Here is a 26,739-nt window from a genome sequence, read left to right as displayed (position 1 = left end):
AATAAGTAATCAGTAAAGTAACGGGATTACTTTTTGGGGGGAGTAATCAGTAATTAGTTACTGATTACTTTTTTCAAGTAACTTGACCAACACTGCTCTCTACTTGCAGCTTAAAACCATCTATTCAGAACTGACTTCATCATGACTCCGTCTTAGTCTATTTTTACCTTGTTTAGCTTTTATGCTTACAGACTTGTTTTATCTTTGTCTACCTTATGTTTTTATTTTGGTGTGTTAATGCAGAGGTTCCCAAAGTGTGCCCTCCCCCCGGGGCGCAGAACCATTGCAGGGGGGGCGCGGTATGAAAAGAAAAAAAGAACACTTGGACACTGCTAGCATAATGGACAGGTTTTTGACGGGGCGCCCACACAAACGCAAAGCAGGAGATGAAGCATCGCTGAATATGTTTCCAAGACAAAGACTAGAAAATATGGTGAAGCAAATCTTCCCTTTGGCTTCACCTGCACAGGTGCTGAGGTAGGTCTCCCTGCAGGGTTGGTGTTTCCTTCGTCGGGAGCAGCGCTGGGCTGTTTAGATCACGGACAAACAGGATCCCACATTCTTGATCTTTAGTTCACAAACACTTGTTGTAATGACTGACTACTCCTGACATGTTGGAGATGTTTGCTCTTTATACAGTAAAGTTACAGCAGGATACAAATAACATCAGGCTGATCCTGCCACGATTTGTTCCCTCGGTTCAAACAAACAGGATCCCACAGCTGTTTATGTTTTTAAACCCATTTTGCACAGAGAGGCATTTGTTTTAAAAATGTATTGATAGCAATGTTGAATATTATTACACGGGAAAAAACAACTACACGTAAAATAATCACAGCGTGACGCCCCTGCCTTTGTAAATGGAGGGACAGTAACATGAAGATTTTTCTTGTAAAACAAAGGGGGGCCTAGCAAAAAAGTTTGGGAAGCACTGTACTAATGTAAGGTGACCTCGAGGGTCTTTAAAGGCGCCTATAAATACAAAGTTTAATCATTGTTACTATTATTATAAATTGCTGTTGTAATTTGGCTCTGTATAAATCAAATTAAATCAATATCCATTATTTCTCAAGTTTTCTATACTGGAGCTCAGGACACTGTGTTACACATTAATACTAACTGCACAACTACGACAATGACAAGCACACTTTTTCAGATTTATTCATATAGATCACTTTTCACAAAAGGTGTGTTACACAGGCTGTCACAGCTTTAAGACAGCTAAGAACGTGAAAACAAGGACCAATAATCAAACACCATAAAGACTGAAAAGCATTTTAAAATCACCCAACAATAAGAAAACAGTCAATCAAAATCAGTGAAAGGTGAGTGTGACGGACCTGTGAAAGGCACTGACACCAAACACAGACGTTTTTGTCACACCAAAGAGGAAATGTGTGACGTGCCACGATGCTCTCACTTACAGCACAAAAAACTGTTGCTCTCAACCAGATTTGCTGCCTGCAACTTTGTCCACTTTCCAAAGACTGAAGGGCTTATTGGCACCAAACCAAAACAGTAACTGTAAAAATAGTCTGTTAAATATCTGGAGGCAGACAGGTAGATTAGGATGCAGTTTATGTGTTGTTGATATTTTATTCTGAATACTATAACGATCTCAAGCTGATTTATTCCCGTCCTCTCACAGATACTTTCTTTCACAAATGTTTCTAGAAAATAAAATAATTTCTAGCTATTATCAAACGCCGTAAACAAACCTGTTAAATCATTTCGGACTATGTTGTCAGTATGATTGCTAGTAGACCAACAGAGTAGATCCAGAAGGGATGAGATACACCATTAGAACTATTCAGCAAGCACTCGACCCGAGACCAGGACCCATTATTGGGCAGAGGATCCACTCCCAACGTCCAGCACATCAGATTATAGATGTCCACCGATCGGATTGGAGCTGCCCGAACATTCATCTTGAAGTCTAAAAGAAATGAAGCAAACAAACGTCTTTTAACCTAAGCAGAATAACAGCATCTGTACACCACAGCTAATGATGTTTTTCTCAGACAGCGTGACAATTCAGGTCAATTTGATTCAATTTCAGGATAATCAATATGTTTTTGGTATATCTTCAATAAATCTGACAGCACAGCTCTTTTACAAAATATTTTCACTGAATAAACCTGAAGTTTCTACATAAGCTGACCTTTAGATGGTGAACGAAGAACACGAAGCATCATTCACCATGAGATCATGACTCATTACTGAAAATACTGCTGCAGAGCCACGTGCACTGTAAACATGCCTCCATCCATTGATGCATACATTCATGCACATGCACAGATCAGTCTGGTGTCTTTTACTCTGTATGCAAAATGTCTTTGTTACCGGGTCCTGTTGCCAAGAAGAAGCCTCTCATGTCAATGAACTCATTGTCGTACCCATGCCAGCCATTTTGCCATGCGGACGCTTCCCCAGAGTCATTTTTCCAATAGGGGAGACTTGCCTTGTTCTGGAAAGGACGCAGATATAAACACAAACAAATGTAGGTGTCATAGATATATATTCATAATACAGTGTATGTGATACAGAAAAACTCTACATTACTGTATATGTGTGACATTAAAATCATTAAGGCAACATCATGTTCATTTTTAAGTCAGCACATGATGAGATTCAGAAGTATTCAAGACCGTGAGGAGAAACTTCGAGCTGCAGGTTTGACAGGATGCAGCAAGAAAGCCAGACGTCAGAATAAGACTCAGAGGCTCGTCTGGGCCACGAAACACCGACACTGGACTACTGAAGACTGGAAGAAGGTTTTATGGATGATGGATCAACATTTGAAATCTTCATGCAGGATCTTTGTACGCCGTGGAGTAGGTGAAAGTTCCACAGTGTGTGGCATCAACGGGCTGGGGCTGTTTGCTGATCCAGGGTCAGTGACTGGTACAGAGACGCTCCCTGAACCAGAACAGCTACCACAGCATTCATGCAGCACCATGCAGGACCCTCTGGTATGCACCGAGTTGGTCAGGGCTTCATCCTACAGCAGGATAAAGACCCCACACAGTCCAAGCTGTGGCAGAACCACCTCAGGAACAAAGAACAAGATGAGCTTGGAAACATGGAGGTCCGGCACAGTCTCCAGACCTAAACCCATCGAGCTGGTTTGAACTGGACAGAAGAGCGAAAGCAAAGCAGCTACAAGGTCCACATTCATGGGAACATCTGCTCCAGATGTGGGAGAAGATTTGATTTGTGTTGTAGAAAGAATTTTTTTTGATGGAAGAAGACGTCTGATTGGAGCAGAGATGAAACATGAGCCGGACACCAGACTGTGGACACCAGGAGCCAAGTCTAAACTGCAGCTCCTCCCCGATTTTTTAACCAATCACATTCATTCTTGTTTGTACCATAATATACAAACTTTGTTCACTTGGGAGTTTCACCCTCTCTTTGTCTGGACAACGGGAGAGAGAGAAACACAAGGGAAGTCAACACAACTAACAACAGGTGCCAACAGTCAGGGAAGACAGTGTGGAAAACTCACCCAGAAAGAAATACTGTACAGTCACAGACTTTACATGAAACCTTTGGCAGGCATGAATAAACAAGACAGAGATGAAATAAACATAAACCAAAACACAAGGACACAAAAACTATAAATGATTAGAAGAGACAAAGTAACCAAATGTTTCTAAAGACGCGTAAAACAATTCAAGACAGAATGAAGAATACAACCCTGGGACCATGCTGCTGTGTAGTATATATGATATATATAATGCAAAATAACAGCAAGTTAAGATCAAGGAAGATTGTCCATTACCGGAGCGATAAACCATCCTGGCTCAGCCACTAGTGTAAGGGGGGAAACAAACTTTCCTTTCTTGTAATGGAATCGTTCAGGGATCTCTTCTCTGGCATAGACACCCATGTTAGGGACCTCAGACAATCTGGCAGATACCTGGAATAATAAACAAAATGAGAAGCAGTGTTTGACCCCGTGTTTGCTGTTTTTTGCACTTTTCAATCTTGTTTACTTTTCATTGTTGTGATCTCGCTCATCGATTTATGTTCCTGGTCTCTATGGGTTCAGTTCAGTCTCTTGTGCTTATGAATTTTCTGTCAGTATTAAGTCTCTTTTTGTGTAAGTCAGACGACTTTAGGTCGTTTGACTTCCTCTTGTCCCTGAGTCCTTTCGTCCCCGTAGTCTCCCCAGCCCGTGCATCTCTCACTCCCTCTGTATCATGTCTGTCGTGTGTTTGTTATTCTCTTCCAGTGTCAAGTGTGAGTGTCTTGTCTCTGGGTATCTGTCTCTGTTCTCGCTGTGTTTCCTGTCTTAGACCGTCCTCGTCTCATGTGCTTTGTGTCCACTTTTGCTTCCCCTGTTTTGTTACATCTGTTCCAGCTGTGTTCCTCTGCTGTTTCCACTCTCCTCATCACCTGTCTGTGTATTTTCCGGTCCTTTTCCCTTTGTACCTTTCCCCAGTGTTTCCCAGCTCCTTGTCCCTCCTTGTATTTTGCTTCATTCAGTTCCTGTGATCTGAAAGCTTAAATTTCCTTCGTATTTGTATCTGGACATTGAGCCACATGAATGGCTTGCCTTTGGTTAAGATCTGGTCTCCACAGCTGCCGGTTCAACTCATTGATCATATGCTGTACGGTCGGAGAGCAGTAGGCCCAGGTTTGAATCTGACCTGCGGCCCCTGGTACATGGACGGGGGAGCGAGAGAGGGGAAACACGCAGCACTGTCTTATTCCAATAAAGGCTGAAAGGCAAAAAAATAAATGTGGTCTCCGTGCATCTGCATTTGGATCCTCTTTGTTTAACACGATCTGCATCCCACACATCTTGACAAAAGTAACATGACAGTGATAATAATTCATCTCAAATACTCTTAAGGTTCTCCCTCTCTCACACACACACACACACACATACACACACACACACACACACACATACACACACACACACACATACACACATACACACACACACACACACACACACACACACACACACACACACACACACACACAGGGGAAGAGAGGGAGAAAGAGCAAGCCATGAAGGCCAAGACATTGTCTTAGATCTCAGAGACAGGGCTGCACTGAGACAGAGATATGGGAGGGAACAGAAAAGTTTCTGCAGTATTGAGTGTCTTTGAGATGATGGAGCACACTGGTCTCCATTATCCATAAATGAAAAGGGTTTGAAACCACCAGGACTCTTCCTAGAGCTGGCTACGTGACCAGAAGGTCGCTCTGATAGACCTCCAGCATTGCTCTTTGGAGAGAGAGGAGCCTTTCAGAAGGACAGCCAGAAGCCGCTCATTGGTGGCTTCACATGACAGCCTGCCTGGAGTTTGTCAAAAGACTCCCAGACCTTGTAAAAGAAAGTTCCCTGTATGATGAAACAAAGATTGAACTCTTTGGCCTGAATGCCAAGCATCATGTCTACCATCCCTACAGTGAAGAATAGTGGTGGCACAGTTTTTCACAGAAGGAACTGGGAGAGTAGTCAGGGTAAAGAGCAGGCTGTCCTTGCTGATAACCTGCACCACGGTGCTCTGGACCTCAGATTGGAGTAAAGGTTTATTTTCCAACAGGACAAGCCAACATAACAAAGGCTTTGGCTTCTCTGTGAGTGTCATTGCCAGAGCCCATTCTCTCAACACTGGACGTTGGATAAACATGCAGATCATCTACATTGAGTCCATCGGTCCCTGACCAATGCAGGACATCTATACGACGTCCAACCTTGGATGTCAACATTTCAACTTTAAGCTTGGTAAATTTTTTGGAAGTCATGTTGAGGAAAATTTACATGAGTAATATTCTTTTATTTACATTGTTGTATCAATATGTTACCTATGAATATGGATTATTTATCAACAATTTATTATGTGTTAGCCTATTGATTTATTCAGTACTTATGTGTTTCTGACCATGTTAAAATGGTCATATTTTAAAATCTGTTAAAATCTGTTGAAATATTAAAACTTTTGAATTCCATATTAAAATGTAAAATAATAATGGTTGAACCCCAAAAAGTTGATTCTGTTTATATGGGCGTAGCGTTCTCAGTGGGAGAAACGCAGAGCAACTGTGGATGAAGGTTTCGGCCTGTCTCAGTGATGCAAAGACTCCTGCATCCAGCATCAGCATGGAGGAGAGGAAGGCACTCACATCACTTAGTGATGTAAACAACATTATCATCCTTCCAGCACACAAGGCTAGGTGCACAGTTTTGCTAAATCAAAAAGACTATCATGAGAAAATGTTGTCACTGCTCAGTGATGAAAATACTTATGAGACCCAGGAAGTGAGAGATGTCATGATGGAGGCAGATGAAACCACGGTCTCGTACGACGTTACATCTCTCTCCACTTGCATCCCAGTCGAGGAAGCGCTGGAGGTAGTTCGAAAGAGGTTACAGGATGACCCCAACCTCAGCAGCAGGACCGCTCTCAGCATCGACCAAGTGTGTTTGAACTGTGTCTTCACATACAAGGGTCAGTCCTACAGGCAGAAACATGGGTGTGCCGTGGGCTCCCCAGTTTCACCCTTTTTGTACATGGAAGAAGTGGAAAAGAGGGCTTTGCTATCCTACCCTGGAACACCACCAAGCCATTGGTTCAGGTATGTGGATGACACCTGGGTGAAAATCAAATCTCAGGACGTTCCACAATTCACGGATCACATTAACTCGGTGGACCGACACATCAAATTCACCAGGGAGGATATGAACAGTGGCAGGTTAGCCTTCTGTGACTGTGAGATTTCCATCAGTAATGGGGGACACCTAAAAGCTGACGTGTACCGTAAACCTACACATACGGATCAGTATCTAAGGTTTGACTCTCATCATCCACTGGAGCACAAACTGGGCGTCATCAGGACAATACAACACAGAGCGAACACCATCCCCACTGACACAGCGGACAGGGAGGCAGAAGAACATCAGGAAGGCCCTGAGTAAATGTGGTTATCCCAGCTGGACTTTTGTCAGAGCTGGGAAGGCTCCTAAAGAAAGCTCCAGCCGATCCAGGAGAGAATGACAACCGCTGCCCACCTGCAGTGATCCCGTACGTGTCAGGAGTATCGGAGCAGCTGAGATGCATTTTTTCTAAACACCGGGTCTCTGTGGCTTTTAAACCCCAAAACACGCTGCGCCAAAAACTGGTCCCCCCCAAGGATCGGGTCCCCGACACAAACCGAGTAACATAGTGTACGCTGTTAAGTGCAGGATTTATACATCGGGGAAACCAAACAACCTCTGGCTACAACACAGCAGAGCCACCTTGTACCTCGACCACGGTGAAGTGGGCGGTCCTTTGTGAGCTGCAAATCAGGTAAGCAACAGCCTTTCTACCTTCTCAGGTTTCTACAGTAGAATCACCGTGGCGATCGCTTTGAAGTCTCTTTGTGCGGGGTTTCATCTTTGTTTTGTGCTGTCGGCTTTGTGTTCATAGCAAAATACTAAAGATCATACGTGTGTCCTCATCAGGATTTGGATGTGTGTTGGTGTGTGCAACTGTAGCCTCAGCTTTACAACATGCAATTAATTAGCACAAAGGTAAAGTGGAGCTAGTGAGAACCCAGTGACAACCAATGAGAGAACTGATAAGTAATATCGATAACAGAATCAGAATCCCTACATTCTTATTAATTACCATCTCTAGCCTTTACTACAGTTACCTCCACTTGTTATTTGTGAACTGAATTGAAAGAATGGGCTGAAATCAGGTAAAATGTATTTGTATATGTCATGGTCCTGGGCCATGTTGGCCCAGTATTCTTAGTTTTTGTGTGTTTTGTATTTTGTTCCCTATTTATGCCTTGGTTCCCAGGTTGTTTAGTTAAGATGTTTGGTTACCCCCTGTGTGCCCCTCTGTGTATCTGTGAGCCCTTGTTTCCCCTCCTTGTGTTTTATTCCATGTTTTCCGTTATGTCCGTGCTCTCTCCTCCTGTCTGAACCTCTGTACTTCCTGTTTTACTTTGACAGTGTCTCGTCAGTATGCGTCATGTTGTGTTCACCCCTGCCCTGTCTCGTTACGATTATCTGTGTCAGCTGTGTTCCCCGTGTGCTCCCACTTCCCTCGTTTACCCTCTGTGCATGTATGTCCACGTCTCCCTCAGTTCAGTGTCGCGTTCTCCCTCATGACTGTGTGCCCCGCCGTGTGTTTCCTCGTGAGTCAGTTCCTTAGTGCTTCCCAGTTCAGTTTCATATTATTTTGTATCGCCGTTATCCTCTGTCAGCAATAAAGCTGTATTTTGAGTTCAGTCCTGTTGTCCCGTGAGTTTGTGTTTGGGTCCTCTCCTGCCTGCACACAGCCTGATCATGACAGTATAGCGCTTTACTAGTTCCTAAGGACCCCAAAGCGCATCCAGTCATCCACACATTCACACACTGGTGATGGCAGCTACATTGTAGCCACAGCCACCCTGGGGCGCACTGACAGAGGCGAGGCTGCCGGACACTGGCGCCACCGGGCCCTCTGACCACCACCAGTAGGCAACGGGTATCTTGCCCAAGGACACAACGACTGAGACTGTCGGAGCCGGGGCTCGAACCGGCAACCTTCCGAATTTCTCTGCCATGAGAAAGTTGGGTTGCTTTGCAGTATGATTTGCATCATTATTCATTTGCACCATAAAGTGCTGTCCAATCCATTTTGCAGTAAAGCCCTGTGCACTTGGGAATTTATCCTACTACTTATATCAGCAGTCACAACATTAATAATACCAAGGACCTGACTCTCTTGGTAAACCTATATGTGCATCCCATAACTCTGCCTTTATCGTGTTTACAGATAATGTGGTGAGCTTTGTTCCTTTCCTTCTTCAACCATTTTCATCCCATAATTATGGTAAAAGTTCATCTTGGTTTTAGCTGCCAAAGCTTTATGTGGCTTTCCTGGTCTCGAGTAGAAACAGTGGTTTGCACCTTGTTACAGTTCCACAGAGTTCTGTGAGTTTTGTGTGGATGCTTGCAAAGAGCTGACGTGTTAGCATATAATGTAGTTGCTTCAGCCCATGTCACAGTTTGCACTTTATCTTGTTTTGTCGTGCAATAAAAATACAAAATCCTTTTCATATCTCTAGTCCTCAAAAGTTATAGACAGGTGTGAGTGCTCAGGAAAAAACGATATTTGATGTAATGACATCATTGTAACTGTATTGTCATTATTGAATTCAGTACGCTGAAACTGCATTGTTGAAAAATATTATGATCTAATACTTTGTAATGTGTTATTCTGTATGTAATACAACCATTGGCTCATTCATTTGACTAAGGTGTAGTTTCCTGACAGTCACAAGTTTCATGACATAAAATGGTTGTGATTACAGTGACAATAGCACAAGAGTGCGAGCGCTCACAGAAATGACCTATAGTGCACAGAGAGAGCCAATGACTCTGGTTTCACCTCCTGGAACTTGTTTTCTTCAGGCCAAAGACTGACCACTGGGCCTCTGTCCATCATCTTGACGATGTCTGCCATGTTGATATACTTATCCAGCTCTATGACCTTCTCCATCCAGTGGATTTTTGTCATACCGTGGTCTGAAAACAACATTATATTCAGCTGGTTCACCATGTTCATCTCCTGCAGGAACATCACAAAAACAAGAATGAAAACGTTGAAAGAATGAAAGAACATGAAAACAAACCACATGACAGGAAAAATTGCAGAATCTGCAACTGTAGTGACAGTTATTGTGTTATTACTTTGATTTTGCTGTTGAGTTTCTGCATTGCAAGATCCAGTTGTTGCACAGCTGTTTTGACCTGACGAGAGTCTGGACCAAAGTGATGGCCCTCCACATCAATGTTCTCATAATATATTGCTGCCATGTCTGCTTGGTTTGATCTAAGACACACACACACACACACACACACACACACACACACACACACACACACACACACACACACACACACACACACACACACAAACAGATTAAATGGTTAGTCTTCTACCTTCTCTAAGTGTTATTTTCTTAAGTGCACCAAAAACTGTCACGCTCATCTTTGCGTCTTGTTGCACTGTCTGTTCTTCTGCTCTCTCTGTGCTGTGCTTCTTACCCAGACTTATCTTTGAATCAGCTCACTGTGCATCACCTAGGACTCTCACCTCTAGTCTCCTCATTCTGGATAAATGTGCCTTCCTACTTTCCACAGCTGACACTGCATTCTAGTTACCTCAGACATCGAATGCTGGAGCTCTGAGTGACATTACACCCATGTTCCAGTAGTAAAGTTAATAAAAGCAATGAAACACAGGCTCAAACTAATAAAATAAGGTGCTTACATTGTATGACATCTTACTGTGATGTGAGGTAGACATTTTCTGTAACTGTCCTTATGTCAGTGAAGCTGCAACAGTTATTGGAGGAACTGTTCAGCTGTTAAGTGTTGCAGCGGACAGCTGTGGTCATCGTGGCTGATGCAGACCTCATTCAGAAAGGGCTGAGCTCAGTTGATGGAGGAACACAGTGTTGATTCAAACTGCATTTAAATTGCAACAACAATAATGAATTCTGTCAGCAAACGACCGCTCCCTGTGCAAAACAGACCGTGAATCGATCGGATCTTCTATAGCTCTTTTCTATTGTACTAAGCACTCAAAGTGCTTTTCACAACTTGCCTCATTCGGCCTTTCGTACAGACAGTTTTTCTATCCAGCTAACATTTACACACATTGATATTCATGTTACCTTAAGACTGTTAGTGCATTTGTTATTGATGTTGTGAGATTTTTCTCTGAGGGGTTGTACACGTATTCCTCACAGAAAGATGGACGGACACCCAGAATCTCCACCTCACAGCCTGAAACACATGAAATGACTCCATCATTTACAGGCACCTCTGTAAACAGTTAACATGCTATGATAGCCCATTACCTGTATGTCATAGACAATAATTGCTTATTATGTTGACCAGCAGCCATCAGAGTGTATGTGTGTTGTTATTCTAACAAAAGAAATTACAGCAGTTTCCCTTGGTTGTCATTGTCCCTCTCTGAACCTGGGTTTAGTGTTTTTGGGGTCAGGAGTCTTTGTATTGTAATCTTTGTGTTTGGTTGGTTATCGTTCTGTTATTGCTGGAGTTCAGCTTCATTGTTCCCTTGTGTTTACTCGTCTTCTTTATTTTCTGATGGTTTGTATAAGTTGGTAACAGTTTCTATTGCAACCTGCAACTAAGGTGCAAGTACCCTGTAATTACATGTAATGTCAGCTAACAAGTCGGGTTTTTACTGGAAACAATGAAATAATTACACTGAAAGAATTTATTTATTTCCACATCTTCAGTACGCTTTTCAGGGCATGGGCCATATTATGGAGTGACTTACTGAGTTGTGACAACTGCTGTGGCTTCATGCTGAGAGAGAGCACTTCAGATGTGATGCTAGCTTTAATAGTGTTGATGGAGAAGTATAAAGAAAGCCAGAAGGAGCTGCACTGTGGATCTAGAGAACGGCTGGTGCAGTGCATGTATGAGGACAGCGAGACAGTGGTAAAGAAACCAACTCTAAGCCCGTTCTTATTCGCAGTGGTGATGGACAGATGAGGTCAGGCAGGTGTCTCAGGGGGGTTGCTGAGGACATTGGGATCTGTAGTGATCTAGATGGAAGAGAGCCTAGAGAGGTGGAGGTATGCCCTCGAGAGAAGAGTCAGAATACATGTGTGTGAGGTAGCAGCTGATTTCAATCTGTGTGTCAGAGGATTTGGACATTACTTTTATTGTCACTGCACAAAAGGATGAGAGGAAGATGTTAAAGTGGAGACTGCTGCAGGACAGAACAACAGCATCATACTGTTAAACACAACTGCAGCTCTTCACAAGCACAGACAGCACGGTAGCGCTAAGCCAGCCAAGAACCCGGAGTGATGTTAAAGCTGTCCCCAGACCAGCACTGTGATAAAGTCAGCCGCCATTTGCAGTGAAGCCAGGCGGTGCCGAACACAAAATTTCACAGCTTTAAAATGAATTTGTTTCATATGTTTTTCTTATGCGTGTAAGAAAAATAATTAATAAATCACTGCGAACAAATTTCACCCGTTCTTTTGGAGGTATATAACGAAGCTCTAACTAAAGGATGCTTACCTTCAACCATGTATGATAGCACTATCTCTCTAATCCACAAGCCTGGTAAGGATCCTTTGGAACCTGGTTCGTACAAACCAATAAGTCTATTGAACGTAGATAATAAAATATTGTCAAAACTTCTGGCTATGCGATTAGAGATGGTTCTCCCAACAGTTGTGTCGGAGGACCAAACGGGATTTGTAAAAAATAGACAGTTATCTTTTAATATTAGAAGGCTATTCAACATTATATATACACATAATACTTCTGATCACTCTGAAATACTACTCTCATTAGATGCAGAGAAGGCCTTTGACAGGGTTGGGTGGGATTTCCTCTTCTCGACCCTGTCAAAGTTTGGCATAGGCCCTAATGATATCTCCTTTGTTAAGCTGCTTTACACAAAACCTAAGGCCTCGGTTAATACAAATAATATAACTTCTAGTCCTTTCCTCCTCCACCGCTCTACAAGACCAGGGTGCCCTTTGTCCCCATTGCTATTTGCACTTGTCATAGAACCTCTCGCCATTCAATTACGCTCTGCAAAGGATTATAAACGAATAAGGAGATTTGGTGTAGAACATAAGGTGTCTCTCTATGCAGATGATTTGTTGCTATATATCACTGACCCTACTAAATCATTGCCAAAAATTATGACAGTTTTAACTGAATTTGGGAAAATTTCTGGATACAAAATCAACCTAACAAAAAGCATATTGTTTCCTGTTAGTTCTTTAGAAAAATTAGATAGTGCTACATTGATCTCGTTTCCTTATACCATCTCAAATATCTTCAAATATCTTGGAATAAATGTAACCCGTGAATTCTCTGGCCTTTTTAAATATAATTTTATTAATTTATACCATCAAACTGAACAGAACTTGGAAAGACTGTCCAAACTGCCCATCTCGCTTGCTGGCCGAGTAAATATCATTAGGATGAGCACTTTACCCAAATTTTTATTTTTGTTTCAATGTATCCCAATATTGATCACAAAAACCTTTTTTAAGAAAATAGACCAGTTAATCTCTCAGTTTATCTGGAACAAGAAGACACCCAGAATAAAAAAGATATTTCTCCACAGAGCCAAGATTACAGGAGGAATGGGGTTGCCTTGCTTTCAGCTCTGTTATTGGGCCTGTAACATACGTTGTATGTCATTCTGGGGCGGGGAACATAGACCTGATTGGGAACGGATGGAAAGTATGACTTTTTTCTCCAATACTCTTAAATCTTTGGTTCATTCAAACTCAGATCTGGGTGAGCATAAATGTAAAAATCCAGTAGTGTCTGACTCACTAAAAGTTTGGTCTCAGATTAGAAAACATTTTCATTGGCGTCAATGTTCAATCTTTACACCATTAATCCATAACCAAGCATACACGTTGTTCTCAGGATCCACATTCCAGTTATGGACTTCCAAAGGGATACACACAATCAAGGATCTGTTTATAATCTTTTTCCTTCGTTTCAACAACTTCAGCAAAAATTTTCCATAGAAAACAGAGATTTTTTCAAGTATTTACAAATACGTCATTTTATTAAAGAAACGTTTCCATCCTTTCCCAATGAACCACAAAAACTGGTTTCAGATGATCTGTTCTTAATGAACCGGCTAAAGAAAGGAGCTATTTCTAGGATCTACAACCAACTTTTGAAAATAGACAGTACAACTACACTGGACCACTTGAGAAATGCTTGGAGTGAAGAACTGGCTACTAACATCACTGAAGATCAATGGACTAAGGCACAAGAACTGGTTCACTCCACTTCTGTCTGCTGCAGGCACGGACTGCTACAATTTAAGGTCCTGCACAGACTCCATCTGTCTAAACTGAAGGTTTCAAGGATGTTTCCAGGGGCTGACTCAAGATGTGATCGATGTGGCCAGAATTCTGCCTCACTGTCACATATGTTTTGGACATGCCCCAACATCGCCACCTACTGGTCTAAAATATTTAAAATTCTGTCTGACATTTTTAAAAAACAGCTCCCCCCAGACCCAGTAATGGCACTATTTGGTGTAGCTACAGTCAAAGACTTAAATAATAAACAAATTCATGCTCTGAGTTTTATAACATTGCTTGCAAGACGACTTATATTTCTAAATTGGAAGAATAAAGCCCCCCCAACTCATTCTGCTTTGTTAAGAGACACAATGCATCATTTACATTTGGAGAAAATTAAATTCTCATTAAGAGATAATGTTAAACAGTTCTACCTAATCTGGCAGCTCTTTATAGATTACTTTAATAAGTAAAACTGGGAGGTGTGGCCTCCTCCCATATCTGCCCCAAGATTATATACATGGATGTGCGCAGGTGTTGTTGTTGTTGTTTTTGTTTTGTTTTTTTGGTTTTTTTTGTATGTATTCTTCAGGGGCGGGGGGGGGGGGGGGGGGGGGGTCGTTTGTTTTGGGTTTTTTTGGTTTTTTTTCCTCTCTCCCTCCTTTGAATATACTTATTTAGGATAATAAATGTGACCTTTAAGACCTTTTGCACTGCAAATCACAAAAACTATTCCCAGCTAACATTTCTTCATTCATCCATTTTCAATTTAATAAACAGTTTGTGTGCAAGAATATTTTTTTTGTTTCTTCTTCATCTTTTGAAAAAAGATTTTTTGTCTTAGCTTACAACTTCATATTTCACATGAATCCTATAAATATCTTTGATGTTGTGCAAAATTCTCGCGTTGTTTACTGATATTTTGTGTAAGAGACACCAGACTTTTACCTACTGTAATTTTTAAGTACTCTTCAGGCTTTATGGAGGCTTTAAAATTGTTTGGACATTAGCTGCTTTTAAAATAAACTTTCATTCTTGAAGATGAATCTTTTATTTTATGGAGTAATTAATCCTGATTTGATCCACCATGTGGCAGCAGCTTCATTGTCCAACACGACAATGATCCCAAACACACAGTAAAAACAAACCTTGATAGAAGAACACCTCAGAGTAACTTGGAACCTCCCAGAAAACACGCTCAAAGCTGCTCACAGGTTTTCAGCTAACGACCCTGCATCAGTTTGGAAGGTCACCAGCCACAGAAGACCATCGACCCACGCTGTGGAGAGGTATCAACTGGCCGACAATCCCAGTTTCACACCCCTCAGCCCCCCACGCCATGTAACATTTCCCCCTGCCCTCCCCCACACCTATCAGGACATGTGAAAAAAGTTCCCTCCTGCGTCAAACAAGCCACAGTTTTCCCAAAAAACCCTTTAAGGACTGCAGACCTGTCGTCTGACATCTCCAGTTGAGAGATGTTGACGTCACATCCTCCCCTGCAGTTTGTTTACTGGTCAAACAGGTCACTGGATGATAGTTTGAACATGTCAGCAGATCACAAACTTGACCTGACAGACAGGAAGTGGCAGGCGAGTACGGGATGACATCCCACATCTGGAAAATCAGCAGTGGCACGCTCACAGGGGCAAAAAGCATAAAAAGGCATATTCTGTCATATTCTTGTGTCACTCCGTTATGTGGAAATGACTTCAGGAAGTTTGTAGACGTATTAAAATCAGTTTTATCAAGATGGTAAATGGACTGATTCTGACAACTTGGGCATTCACCCATTCACTGTTTCTAAGCACGTGCTAGCTAACATTCACACTCTGATGGATGCAGCATGGGATTCATATCTTGCCCAAGGACACTTGGCATGATCGAACCACCAACCATCCAGTCAGTAGGTGACCTGTTCTCCACCTGAGCTACAGCCACAACCCTCAAAGCTTCATTTAAAACAAAAAAACAGCAATTTAAAAATCAGACAAATATTCTGACAGACTGGTTGATGAGACTCAATGATATCATGATGATGATGATGATGATGATATCATAGTGACTAACAATCACAAGATCTAATACACAAAATGTATAAAACAGATGTCAGTTGTTAGTAATATCTACTATACTATAAAACCTCTAAACTTATTACAGAAGAAAGCGATACGAATGATTCATAACGTTAATTATAGAGAACATACAAATAAATTATTTATAAAATCGAAATTATTAAAATTAGGAGATTTAGCGAAATTACGGACACTATTAATTATGTTTAAGGCTAAAAATAATATTTTGCCCTTTAAGTTACAAAGAGTATTTTTATTGTGTTCAGGGGGAGAAGACAGCAGAAGGAAATTTTATTTTAAGCATCAGTTAGCTAGGACTACACAGAGATTAATGAGTGCAACGGTTAGGAGTATACGACTGTGGAAGTCTCTTCATTATAATTTAAAGAATCATATAAGTTTACATTGTTTTAAAAAGTGTCACATGCTTAAAACGATAACTGAATATGAAGAATGTGAATGAAATTGGAGTTCATTGAAATTATATTTTTATAATTATAATTTTTTGTTTTATTTATTTAATTGTATTTTCTCCTTGTTACTATGTGGAGTGGTACATTCTGATTGTAAATCTGTTGTTTGGTTTGTGTTAGGACCGGAGAGAAATGTTAATATTAGTTTGTTCCCTGATTTTTGGTGCCCACTTGTAATATAAGTTGGATTGTAGATAGGGGGCGGGGTTTAATGAGAATATTTTTCTTCTTCCTGCTCCTTTTCACACATGGTTGTAGTGCTTTTTGATAGAAAGTGTGGTTGGTTTGTTTGATCTGTTGTACCAAGTGTGAAATAAATAAATAAATGAAATGAAATGACAAAACTGATCTGTGGGGCTGGGAGAAATGTTTGCATGGTTGCTCAGTGTGATAAACCAGATTAAATGCTAATGACGTGTTAATCGTCTCCTACTTTTGCACCTATAACTAATTAACTAATTAAATATTAGGTTGGACACTCTGTTGCAGGACATGTTGCATTTGGAGCGTTCCTTTCACAGCCAACATTTCTGGAGAAAGCATTAAAATGAATCACACAATGGAGATATACTAAGATTAGCAGCAGGAAAAACTCCCTTTTAACAGGAAGAAACCTCCAGCAGAACCTGGCTCAGGGAGGGGCGGGGCCATCTGCTGTGATTGGTTGGGGTGAGAGAAGGATAAAGACATGCTGTGGAAGAGAGACAGAGGTTAATAATAACTAATGATTAGACACAGAGTGGTGTATAAACACACAGTGAGTGAAGGACAAACATAGAAAAAGGAAAATAACCTCGACCTATTGCAGCGCAACTCAGGGAGGATTCAGGGTCACCTGATCCAGCCCTAATGATACGCTTTATCAAGTTTTCATCCTAATTTCAAAAGTAGATATTGTGTCTTCGCTAATGCTGAAAGTAAGCAGGCATGACCGTAATAGTTGGTCGTTTGTTTGGAAAGCTAGCGCATAGATGGGAACAATTACCAATAGTTGTACATCACCGAAAATTGCAAAAGTACACTTTGAGTATGAGTGACCCTAACATCTCAAGGTCTGAACCAGACCGACCAAGTCAAGATCAAGTTCAACCTGAATCACAAGGCACACTCAAACACTGCTTTAGTGGTAAGTAAGTAAAACTTGGTTTCTATAGCACCTTTCAGGATAAACCTCACAATGTACTTCACAACAATATAACAGGGAAGGAAAATGGTGAGAGTGTGCGGAGTCCACAGATCTGAAACTCATAGAATAAGGCAGGTTAGCCTTCTTAGACTGTGAGATTTCCATCAGTAATGGGGGACATCTAAAAGCTGACGTGTACCGTAAACCTACACATACGGATCAGCATTTAAGGTTTGACTCTCATCATCCACTGGAGCACAAACTGGGCGTCATCAGGACGCTACAACACAGAGCGAACACCATCCCCACAGACACAACAGCCAGGGAGGCAGAAGAACATCAAGAAGGCCCTGAGTAAATGTGGTTATCCCAGCTGGACTTTTGTCAAAGCTGGGAAGGCTCCTAAAGAAAGCTCCAGCCGATCCAGGAGAGAAGGACAACCGCTGCCCACCTGCAGTGATCCCGTACGTGTCAGGAGTATCGGAGCAGCTGAGATGCATTTTTTCTAAACACCGGGTCTCTGTGGTCAGACCCAGAACAGAAGAGATGTCACATGTCATCTGCATCACTACAGAAAACGGAAAAAATCAAAATTATAAAAGAAAATTGTAAAATAATCAATGCCGGTGTTTCTGACACTTTTAAATTTGCCCCGGGTCAAATTAACCCAGGAGCATAATTGGTGTTCCTGGAAACCAACATAACAGGAGGGTTAAACCCCAAAACACGCTGCGCCAAAAACTGGTCCACCCCAAGGATCGGGTCCCCGACACAAACCGAGTAACATAGTGTACGCTGTTAAGTGCAGGATTTATACATCGGGGAAACCAAACAAGCTCTGGCGGAGAGGATGGACCAACACAGCAGAGCCACCTCGTCAGGCCTGGACTCTGCAGCCTGTTTACACCTACAGGCCAGTGGACACTCTTTCAATGATGAGGATGTAACATCCTGGACAGGGAGGAACGCTGGTTTGAGGGCGGAGTCAAGGAGGCCATTTACGTGAAAAGGGAAAGACCATCTCTGAATGGAGGAGGGGCCTAAGGGTACATCTGTCACCATCTTACATGCTGTGATTGCAGCCATTCCCCAACTCTGTGAATGGGACTCGTGGCCATTGATCAGTGGTTGTTGATCAGTGGTCATGAGAATTTGCATAATTAAGATTTAGGAACTGACCTCCCAGCCCATTGTTCCTTCAGTGGTTTCAGTCATTATGCAAATGTCCTGTTTATAAGATTGAAACCTGCAGTCAGCTGAGACTGAAGACGTCACCGGGATGATTGAGCATGCATCAAGACAGAATAAGGTGTTTGGTCCCCTATTTGTGGCACCTATACCAGCTGTCACAGAGAGAGAGGCATGCTACACCCTGGAAATGTTACCAGTCTGACATATACAGCCTTTTTTCACTAGTGCCTACTTGTGTCAGGTGGGCACGGCTCAACTCGTTTTTAGGGTTTTCCATCAGGTGGTGGTACCCAGTGTTGGTCAAGTTACTTGAACTTCCCCAAAAAAGTAATCCCGTTACTTTACTGATTACTTATTTTCAAAAGTAATTAATTACTTAGTTACTTTTTAAAAACACGATTTACAACCTGAACAGGTGATAAAGCGATAGATCTTTTTAAAACTTGTTTTATTAGTTTTAATCTTTTAACTTTATGCATCAAGCAAAAATTAAATTATATGCAACATTCTCTGACTGGAAGAAATTAGTTTAACATTTAAACCTATTTTCTGCACATTCCAGCACATAAGATAAAATATTTTTTGTGTTTACACTCAGTCTTTAAAATAGATGCAAGTAAAACACAGCAGAAAATAAATAAAGTCAAAGACTCAGCGGTCCTGTTGCTCTATTTTCACCTGTAAAGCAGGAGTGGGGCAGGCGGAGGTTTACCCTGGTGCAGGTGTGCCGCGGTCAGTGGAAGAATCCGCGAGTTTCTCTGTGAGTTTCCCATTACGTCATAGCTACTCGGTGCTTGTTTGGAAGTTTAGGGGTTTTTTCACTGTAAAAAGAAGTTTTCTTCCCACGCACAGCGGACACTAATGTTTTTGTCACTTTTTATGGAATCAAACTCAAAGTGAGGTCAGTACTTCCACGCTTTAAACGCTGCACGCTCATACTCTCTCTGCACTCCATATATGATCCATTGTTGATCTGCACACAGCTGTTGTCACTAACGGCGCACTCGCTTACGTCACTGTCGTGAGACATTCTTGCAAAAAATCACGGTTTTAGTAACGCAGTAACGCAGCGGTCCTACGGGAAAGTAACAGTAATTTAATTACCGTTTTTGCAATAGTAATCCCTTACTTTACTCGTTACTTGAAAAAAGTAATCAGATTACAGGAACGCGTTACTGCCCATCTCTGATGGTACCTGGTAACAGGAATCTTTTCAGTACCTACTCAGTCAAGGCTCAAATCGATCTGAGGTAATCAGAAAATGTGACATCACCAGACTGCATGTCGCCAATCAGGTACTCAGTTGCGTCACCTGATAAGTCATGAAAGCGTCTCCTTCATGAAAATCAAAACTGCCACTTTTGGAACAGCGGAAATGAGAAACCCGAGTCTGACGGATACACCACGAACGTCAAGTCTAGTGGAGCCAAGTAGCTACTCGTGGAAAAGAGACCGTCAACCATTCATGCTTACATTTATAGCTACAGTTGAGAATCACAAATGAAACTAATCCTGTACATGACTTTGGACTGTGGGAGAAAGCCACAGCGCCAGAGAGAATCCACACAGAACACCACAGCACTAAGAGTCACACTGCTGTGCCACAGGAGTGAACTAAAGCAAACTGAAGGTTGCAACAATTCCTAAAGATCCAGAAACACAGGCACAGCCACCTCGAGGTGAGGGATCACAGGCCTTTAAGAAATCACTGAGGTTTGGAGGAGGTGATAACAAATAGCTAACAGTGGCTGCAGCCATTTACTGAGCAGACGAACTGGACCTGAGCTGTTAACTCACTCTGATACCAGACTGGTTGAATTACTCAGATTCCTGAAGGCTGACGGCCGCCGTCCTTTCTTTACATGACCTGAGGATTGTTAGGTTATTATATAAGTCTACGCCATCATAACGGCTGTTTTCAGCAGCATAAACAATAGTGAAGGTAAATCCTTTATACCTTAGGTTGTGTACATATCTTGTTTTATTTGACTTTGACTGTACCTAAAATTAAAATTCGACGTCAATGACGGCACGTCAGCACGATCCAAGGGTTCCTTTGTTTTCTTTTAACCACGGATGCAGTTAAACCTTCAAACATTGCAGTGTCTAAAATGGAAACCAACGAAAGATGTTTTTTTTCTCATTTGAATATTTATTATCACTCGATAATCAGACGAAAGCATTTCTTATCCGATTACTTGACGGAATAATTGATGCTGAATCGACAGTTGCTTCCCTATTTTGGTCACCAAAACTGTGAGCGCTGATAAATGCTACTTTTAGCTAATGTGCAGTTTGCAAATAACAGCTTGCCATTGCATTTCCACTTACCACCTTAATAAACAGACAACTTCAGATAGAATTTCACATTGATCGTGTGCACGTACCTGGCCAGTAGTACATGAAAACCTTCCTTCCCAGCTTCTGCAAGGTGACCCACAGTGGTTCTGACCCGTCCCACCAAATTGGCAACCGGCTGTCAGGATTGGTCCCAATTAGGAATTCTTTCTTGGAGACTTCATCCCACATGTAGTTTCCAGTCATCTGATGAATATCACAATGACGGCCTAATAATAAGAACAATAATAATAAAAAGTAACATTACACTGTATGCAAGACAAAAGTTGCCCCACAGCTCAGAGCACATCGCTTTGTAAATCATTATTAAACCCATAAAAACCTTTGTTTATGATAGTTCTGCTGCCTGGAGCAAAGCCTGTAATCCCAGAGAACCCCACAGAGGAACCTACGGGGTTCTCTAGTTCCTGTGTTACACTGATCATCCTGTGCTCAGGCAATAATCTGGATTAGCTCACAGAGCCACAGGAAACATTACCGGCTGCAATACTGAAATATTTTCTCCCAAAAAAACTTTAAATAAAAACATCAGGTAAAAAAATATCTAATGAAATCAAACATGTTCAAATTACATCAGCCCTACAAACACTGACAGCAGCTCATTGGTTCATTTTCATTATTCACACTGGATTGTCCAATCAAATCTCTTAATGCCACTAGGCCCTCCTCTACCTTTACTGTGCTTCCCTCGAACTACCTGCTGCTCCAGATCACACGTAACTGCATGTCCAGCCGTAGCACGCTGACGACCTTCTTCCTCTTACAGACGCTCCTTCATAGCCACTCGTGTTTAGCTCCACTCAGATTCTTTTATCACCACACAAACTTCACCTTTTTAAATAAACAGCTTAACCTGTAATCATGACAGAACAATCTGGCCACCCTCTGGACCCAGACCTGACCTACTTCTATGACCCGTTAAGAGGTGAACACAAGTCTTCGGACCCCTGGTTCAGCAAGTAATAATAATAATATTAATGACTTAGATGTGTATAATGTATTTATCTTTCAACAAACCCAAAGATGCTTCACAACAGTATAAATAAACAAAAACAAGACTAAAGGTTCAAGGTTTCGTTGAAGACTTGAGTTTTGAGAAGTTTCAGTGACGGGCTCGTGTGAGGGTGAGGGGCCGCCACACAGGGGTGGAGGTGGGCGTGTGGGACAGAAAGCAGACCCATAGCTGAGGATGCAGCAACCCAGACTGTGTGTATGGGTGCAGCAGAGGTACTGAGGGGCCAGGGCATTGAGGGATTTGGAAGTAATGCAGGACTTGAGCAGGAGATTTCTGAGGGTGGCGTTGATGTTTCCAGAGCTTAGTGCCTCATAGAAGCCTGGAGGAGCTCTGGACATACTGGAGCTGCTCCATTATAGTTATCAAGCCAGGTGGTGACAAGGGCACGGATGAAGGTTTCTGCTGCAGTTAGTGAGTGATGGCTCAAGTCAAGAGATGTTTCTTCATCATCATCTTCATCATCCTCATCATCAGTGGGGCTTTGGGGGCCACGACGAGAGCTCTGTTAGTCGACATCCATATTTGGTTTCGTGCGGACAGTTGGCAAGTCGTCGCTTGGTGATCGATGGTCAACTGCAGGCCATTCACGCGAGATCTGCTTCCAGCTCCCAAAACTCCAGCTGCTGTTAGCTGGTGCACGTTCTCGTGTTGCAACTCTAGCAACCACGTTGATCTCCCTTTCTCAGCTTGACTCAGGGCACTGCTTCTCAATTGTTTTCTGTTACGCCCCCTCAGGAAGAAGAAAACATTTCACGACCCCCACTCTCCCCCCCACTATAATTAGTATCACTGTCTATAAAATTGTTATTATAAGCACATCTTGAGGGTTTGTTTGCTGCACTTCATACCTCCTGCTCTGTGCAGTGTGGGACTGGACTAGAAAGAGAGAGCAGATTTCTCCTGTTCTGGCTTCCTGTTAAATCCAGAATTCAAAATCCTGCTCTTCACATACAAGGTCTTAAATAATCAGGCCCCATCTTATCTTAATGACCTTGTAGTACCATATCACCCTATTAGAGCACTTGGCTCTCGCTCTGCAGGCCTACTTGTTGTTCCTAGAGTATTTAAAAGTAGAATGGGAGGCATACGTCATTTTGTGCGGCCGCTCTAAGTGTACTGATATGACTTTACATCTTCTATGAGAGTTTGTGTTTTATTGTGTCCAGATGTGTAATTAAAAAAACATGTACAGCTCATTCATGAAGAAGAAAGCTTTGTAACTATCCCCACTAGTGAAGAGTGTGACATTTCCACACCCCTGAGGTCTGCAGAGCTGTTGTAATGGAGGTCCCTTTATATGCACTTAAACTTCTGTCAAAAGGGTCACATGACTCGGATACGCACAGAGTGGTTTCCTTTATCATGTGGTTGAACTTTGCACAGCTGTAGGCTTTGTTTCTGTTGAAGGTACGTTGCAATGCACAGCGGTCAAAGGTCAGCCGGTTTGAACATGTGCAAGTACTCCTGGTTACGCTGTGCTCGGCTCAGCACAACAGGAACCTTTATTGCGTGGCAATAGAAACGTCCTTTTATTACAGCCCCTTTCACACAGGGCACAGCTGGGGTTTCCCATGATGCACTGAGGGTTTCTCCTTCACACCTTTAGCACTGTGGCTAAAGTGCTCAGCTGTCTGATTGTTGGGTTTCTTTGTATCAGGTTATTGTAGCGTTTTAATCTTACAATATTGTGCGCTACATAAATTGGATTGAACTTTTTATTTGACTGTAACATGTAACATATGAAATATGTATCGTAGACTTAAAAGGTGGGTATTCGCCGGTGCGTGCCATAAGAGTGTGTGAGCTGTGTGTGAGGTTGGCCCATTAAAACCAGCGTTGGCCTCAGTTTCGCTATGTGCTTCTAATTTTATCGTATGTTTGTGCTGACAATGACTTTCTTTAAAAGTCTTTTAAGAGTAATATATTACTTATTACTTTTATTGATAGTAATGCAGTATGTTACTCAATTATTCGCAGAGAAAGTTACCTGTTTCACCCCTCGTTACATTACTTTCTCACTACTCTATAAAATGACCTGAAATGCATCGTCACAAGTTAACAATATATACCTTACAGTCCCACACACCAACACAACTCCCTACCCTCATGAAGTATTTACATATGCACAAAATCAACGAAACCCAAAGCAAACATCAAGTGTAAAGAAACTTCAGAACAGTTACCACCAAGAAACAGAGGCTGCAAGCCTTTTGTTAGGTTGAGGTCTGGCTGCTGGTCTGGGGTTCACATACACTAGACTGTACTATCACTCCAAGTTCTTGGCTTATTTTCTGTTAGTGTGTTTATGTGGATGCTTTCTGAACTTCTGTTATCCATATGAAATGAGTCTGTGTCAGTCCTGGGCACAGTTTGCATTTTATCGTCACACTCTTATCGTATGACATGGGCTGCCCACACTCATGTCCAGACCAAAAAGGCTAGGCAGCGCCTGTACCACCTACGACAACTGAGGAAGTTCAGGGTCTCTCCAGCGATCCTCAGGACTTTCTATACAGGCGCTGTGGAGAGCATCCTCACACAGAACATCACATCCTGGTTTGGAAACAGCTGTGTGAAGGATAAAAAAGCTCTTCAGAGAGTGATCCGTACAGCAGAACGCTGCTGCAGGACTGCTCTCCCTCCCTACAGGACATTTACGTCAGGACTTGCTGGACTAGAGCAACTCTGATTTTGAAAGACCCGTCCCATCCCAGCAACGAACTGCTGCAGCTTCTGAAATCAGGCAGAAGGTTCTGCACCATCCGAACAAGAACAGAGAGGCTCAAGAGGAGTTTCTATCCTCAGGCCATTGTGTGTTGAATCAGCCCCCCCCCCCCCCCCCCGCCAAGAGTTCTGGCAAACAAAAACTGCTCTGGATTTTAGCACATTACAGTTCTACTGACTTTTCTGTTGTATAAATGACAGAAAATTACAATAACACTGCACACAGTCTCCAAAATTGTCTTGTAATTTTGTATCACATTTTTCTTCTGTTATACTCTCGTAATTATTGTAACAAATTCAAATAATTTATTGGCAAACAAAAGTAGATTTTTTTTGAGTAAAAATTATTTATGGGCAAACAAATATTTATGCTTTAACAATTTATATTTGCGTGTTACTTTAAGGTACGCAAAACGCATAGAGACATATCTCCAAAGTATTTTTTTCTATTTTGTATAAAAAAATCAAAAGACTGCTGGCAGATTTACACATTTACAGTATCAGTATTGGTCATAAACCTTGTTCTGTGTGTATCCCTGAATATTTGCTGTTCTCTTATACAGCACAACCCAAACTCATCAGTATTGTGATGTTTAAATCTCCTCTGTGTAGATAGAAGCCTTTTCATGTGCCATGTTCAGATAGTTAACTTCAATTATTACATATTATACAATTAAACTAACTGCAGACAGACTTTCTTTTTAAATTATTTAGACAGTATAAAGCTAATGTTTAACTAGGCAGTCAGAGATTACAGAGAAGTCTCTTATTATCAGTTAAGCATTAGCAGCGTAAAAAGAAGCATCCAAACAGCTTTGGAGAAAGTGAGAGCTTCCCCGTCTGTGAGCAGGCAGTCCCAGCTGAAACTCTGAACACAAACTGATCCCGTCAGGAAGATGACTTAGGATGCAAGGCTTGAAACTATCCCAGCCGCCATTACACTGCTGGACAACACAGGAATGTGCAAATCGCACACGGACTCTAATGACTAATGTGTCGTGTAGACGGCTGGATTTTAATCACCTACTTTTTCTATTTATGTGTTTTTTGTTGTCCTCTCACGGCCTCAAAGTTAATGCGCTTTTATGTATAATTAAAAGGCCTCTCAGGGCGCCTCTAGTGTAACTTTTATGTTCTTGGGTTTTACATGTTTTACATGTTTTACATGTCCGGGTAATTAGATCTGGTTGTTTAGGGCCTAAAACATTTCCCCAGCTGATTAAATCAAACGTATTTGTTTGATCAGCTGGGAGTTACACCTAATGTCTTCTTACAATATCAGTTATTGTGTTAGAAGCTACAGAGACGCATAAAGAGACGGATTACCTGTCATCAAGGAATAATAATTAGGGTATGACAAGCTTGGGAAGTCCGGCGTTAAGTGGTCAACCTTCACACCATTTTCCACAAGCTCACGAAATCCGGGTAAATGGTGCAGGTCATCCATGTAGTCGTAGCGGAATCCATCGATCAAGAACACGAGTAACGGGTGCGCCTCGACACCCAGCTGTCCTGCGTCAAACAGCAGCAGCAGCAGCAGGACGGTCCGAGGGCAGAACGCAGGAGTCTTTCTGCTGGACATGACATTAACGCATGATCTGCTTCTCTGTCTAAAACTTTATGGCAGAGGGAGTTTGCCCCTGTGCCGCAGCAGCAGCTACCAAAGGTTTCTCAGTGCGCACTCGATGCGAACCTGTTGGCTGTGCCGATCACTGATCATCGACTTCCGATAACAGCATTCGTGCAGAGAAAGATTCATAGACGGGGCAAATGTGTATTTTATATTAACATGAAAATAAATACTCCACCATCATGATTTCACCAACATAGCACCTAGTTGATAGGAACTACTTCTCCTTCCGCCTGTCACTATCCAGAGGTAACTATGAGCCTCGTCAGTCAGCCTATGAGGGGCTGCACGAGAACATTAAACATGCG

General features: G+C 42.0%; 1 protein-coding gene across 1 annotated transcript; it reads right to left on the bottom strand.

Moving 5' to 3' along the window:
• Positions 1–1,138: 1,138 nt before the first annotated feature.
• enpp6 (ectonucleotide pyrophosphatase/phosphodiesterase 6) lies at positions 1,139–26,681 on the bottom strand. The gene is made up of 8 exons (XM_085414453.1): positions 26,128–26,681; positions 21,092–21,271; positions 10,681–10,792; positions 9,692–9,833; positions 9,390–9,569; positions 3,785–3,922; positions 2,344–2,467; positions 1,139–1,936 (listed from the first exon to the last, which is right to left on the bottom strand). The coding sequence occupies exons 1-8, from the start codon at positions 26,381–26,383 to the stop codon at positions 1,737–1,739; spliced, it is 1,332 nt and encodes a 443-aa protein (XP_085270579.1). The 5' UTR covers positions 26,384–26,681; the 3' UTR covers positions 1,139–1,736.
• Positions 26,682–26,739: the final 58 nt, after the last annotated feature.

The sequence above is a fragment of the Rhamphochromis longiceps genome, linkage group LG2, assembly GCF_057381845.1.
Source record: "Rhamphochromis longiceps isolate RC_006_pf linkage group LG2, R_longiceps_female_GT1.1, whole genome shotgun sequence".
NCBI classification, from domain to species: domain Eukaryota; kingdom Metazoa; phylum Chordata; class Actinopteri; order Cichliformes; family Cichlidae; genus Rhamphochromis; species Rhamphochromis longiceps.
This window is presented reverse-complemented; position numbering and strand designations above follow the sequence as displayed.

Excerpts from the sequence above, each read along its gene's own strand:
- enpp6 (XM_085414453.1), bottom strand. The coding sequence starts at position 26,383 with ATGTCCAGCAGAAAGACTCCTGCGTTCTGCCCTCGGACCGTCCTGCTG. Across the intron at positions 21,272-26,127 it reads TTATTATTCCTTGATGACAG|GCCGTCATTGTGATATTCAT; the intron begins GTAATCCGTCTC and ends TCTTATTATTAG. Across the intron at positions 2,468-3,784 it reads CAGGATGGTTTATCGCTCCG|AACAAGGCAAGTCTCCCCTA; the intron begins GTAATGGACAAT and ends CGTCCTTTCCAG.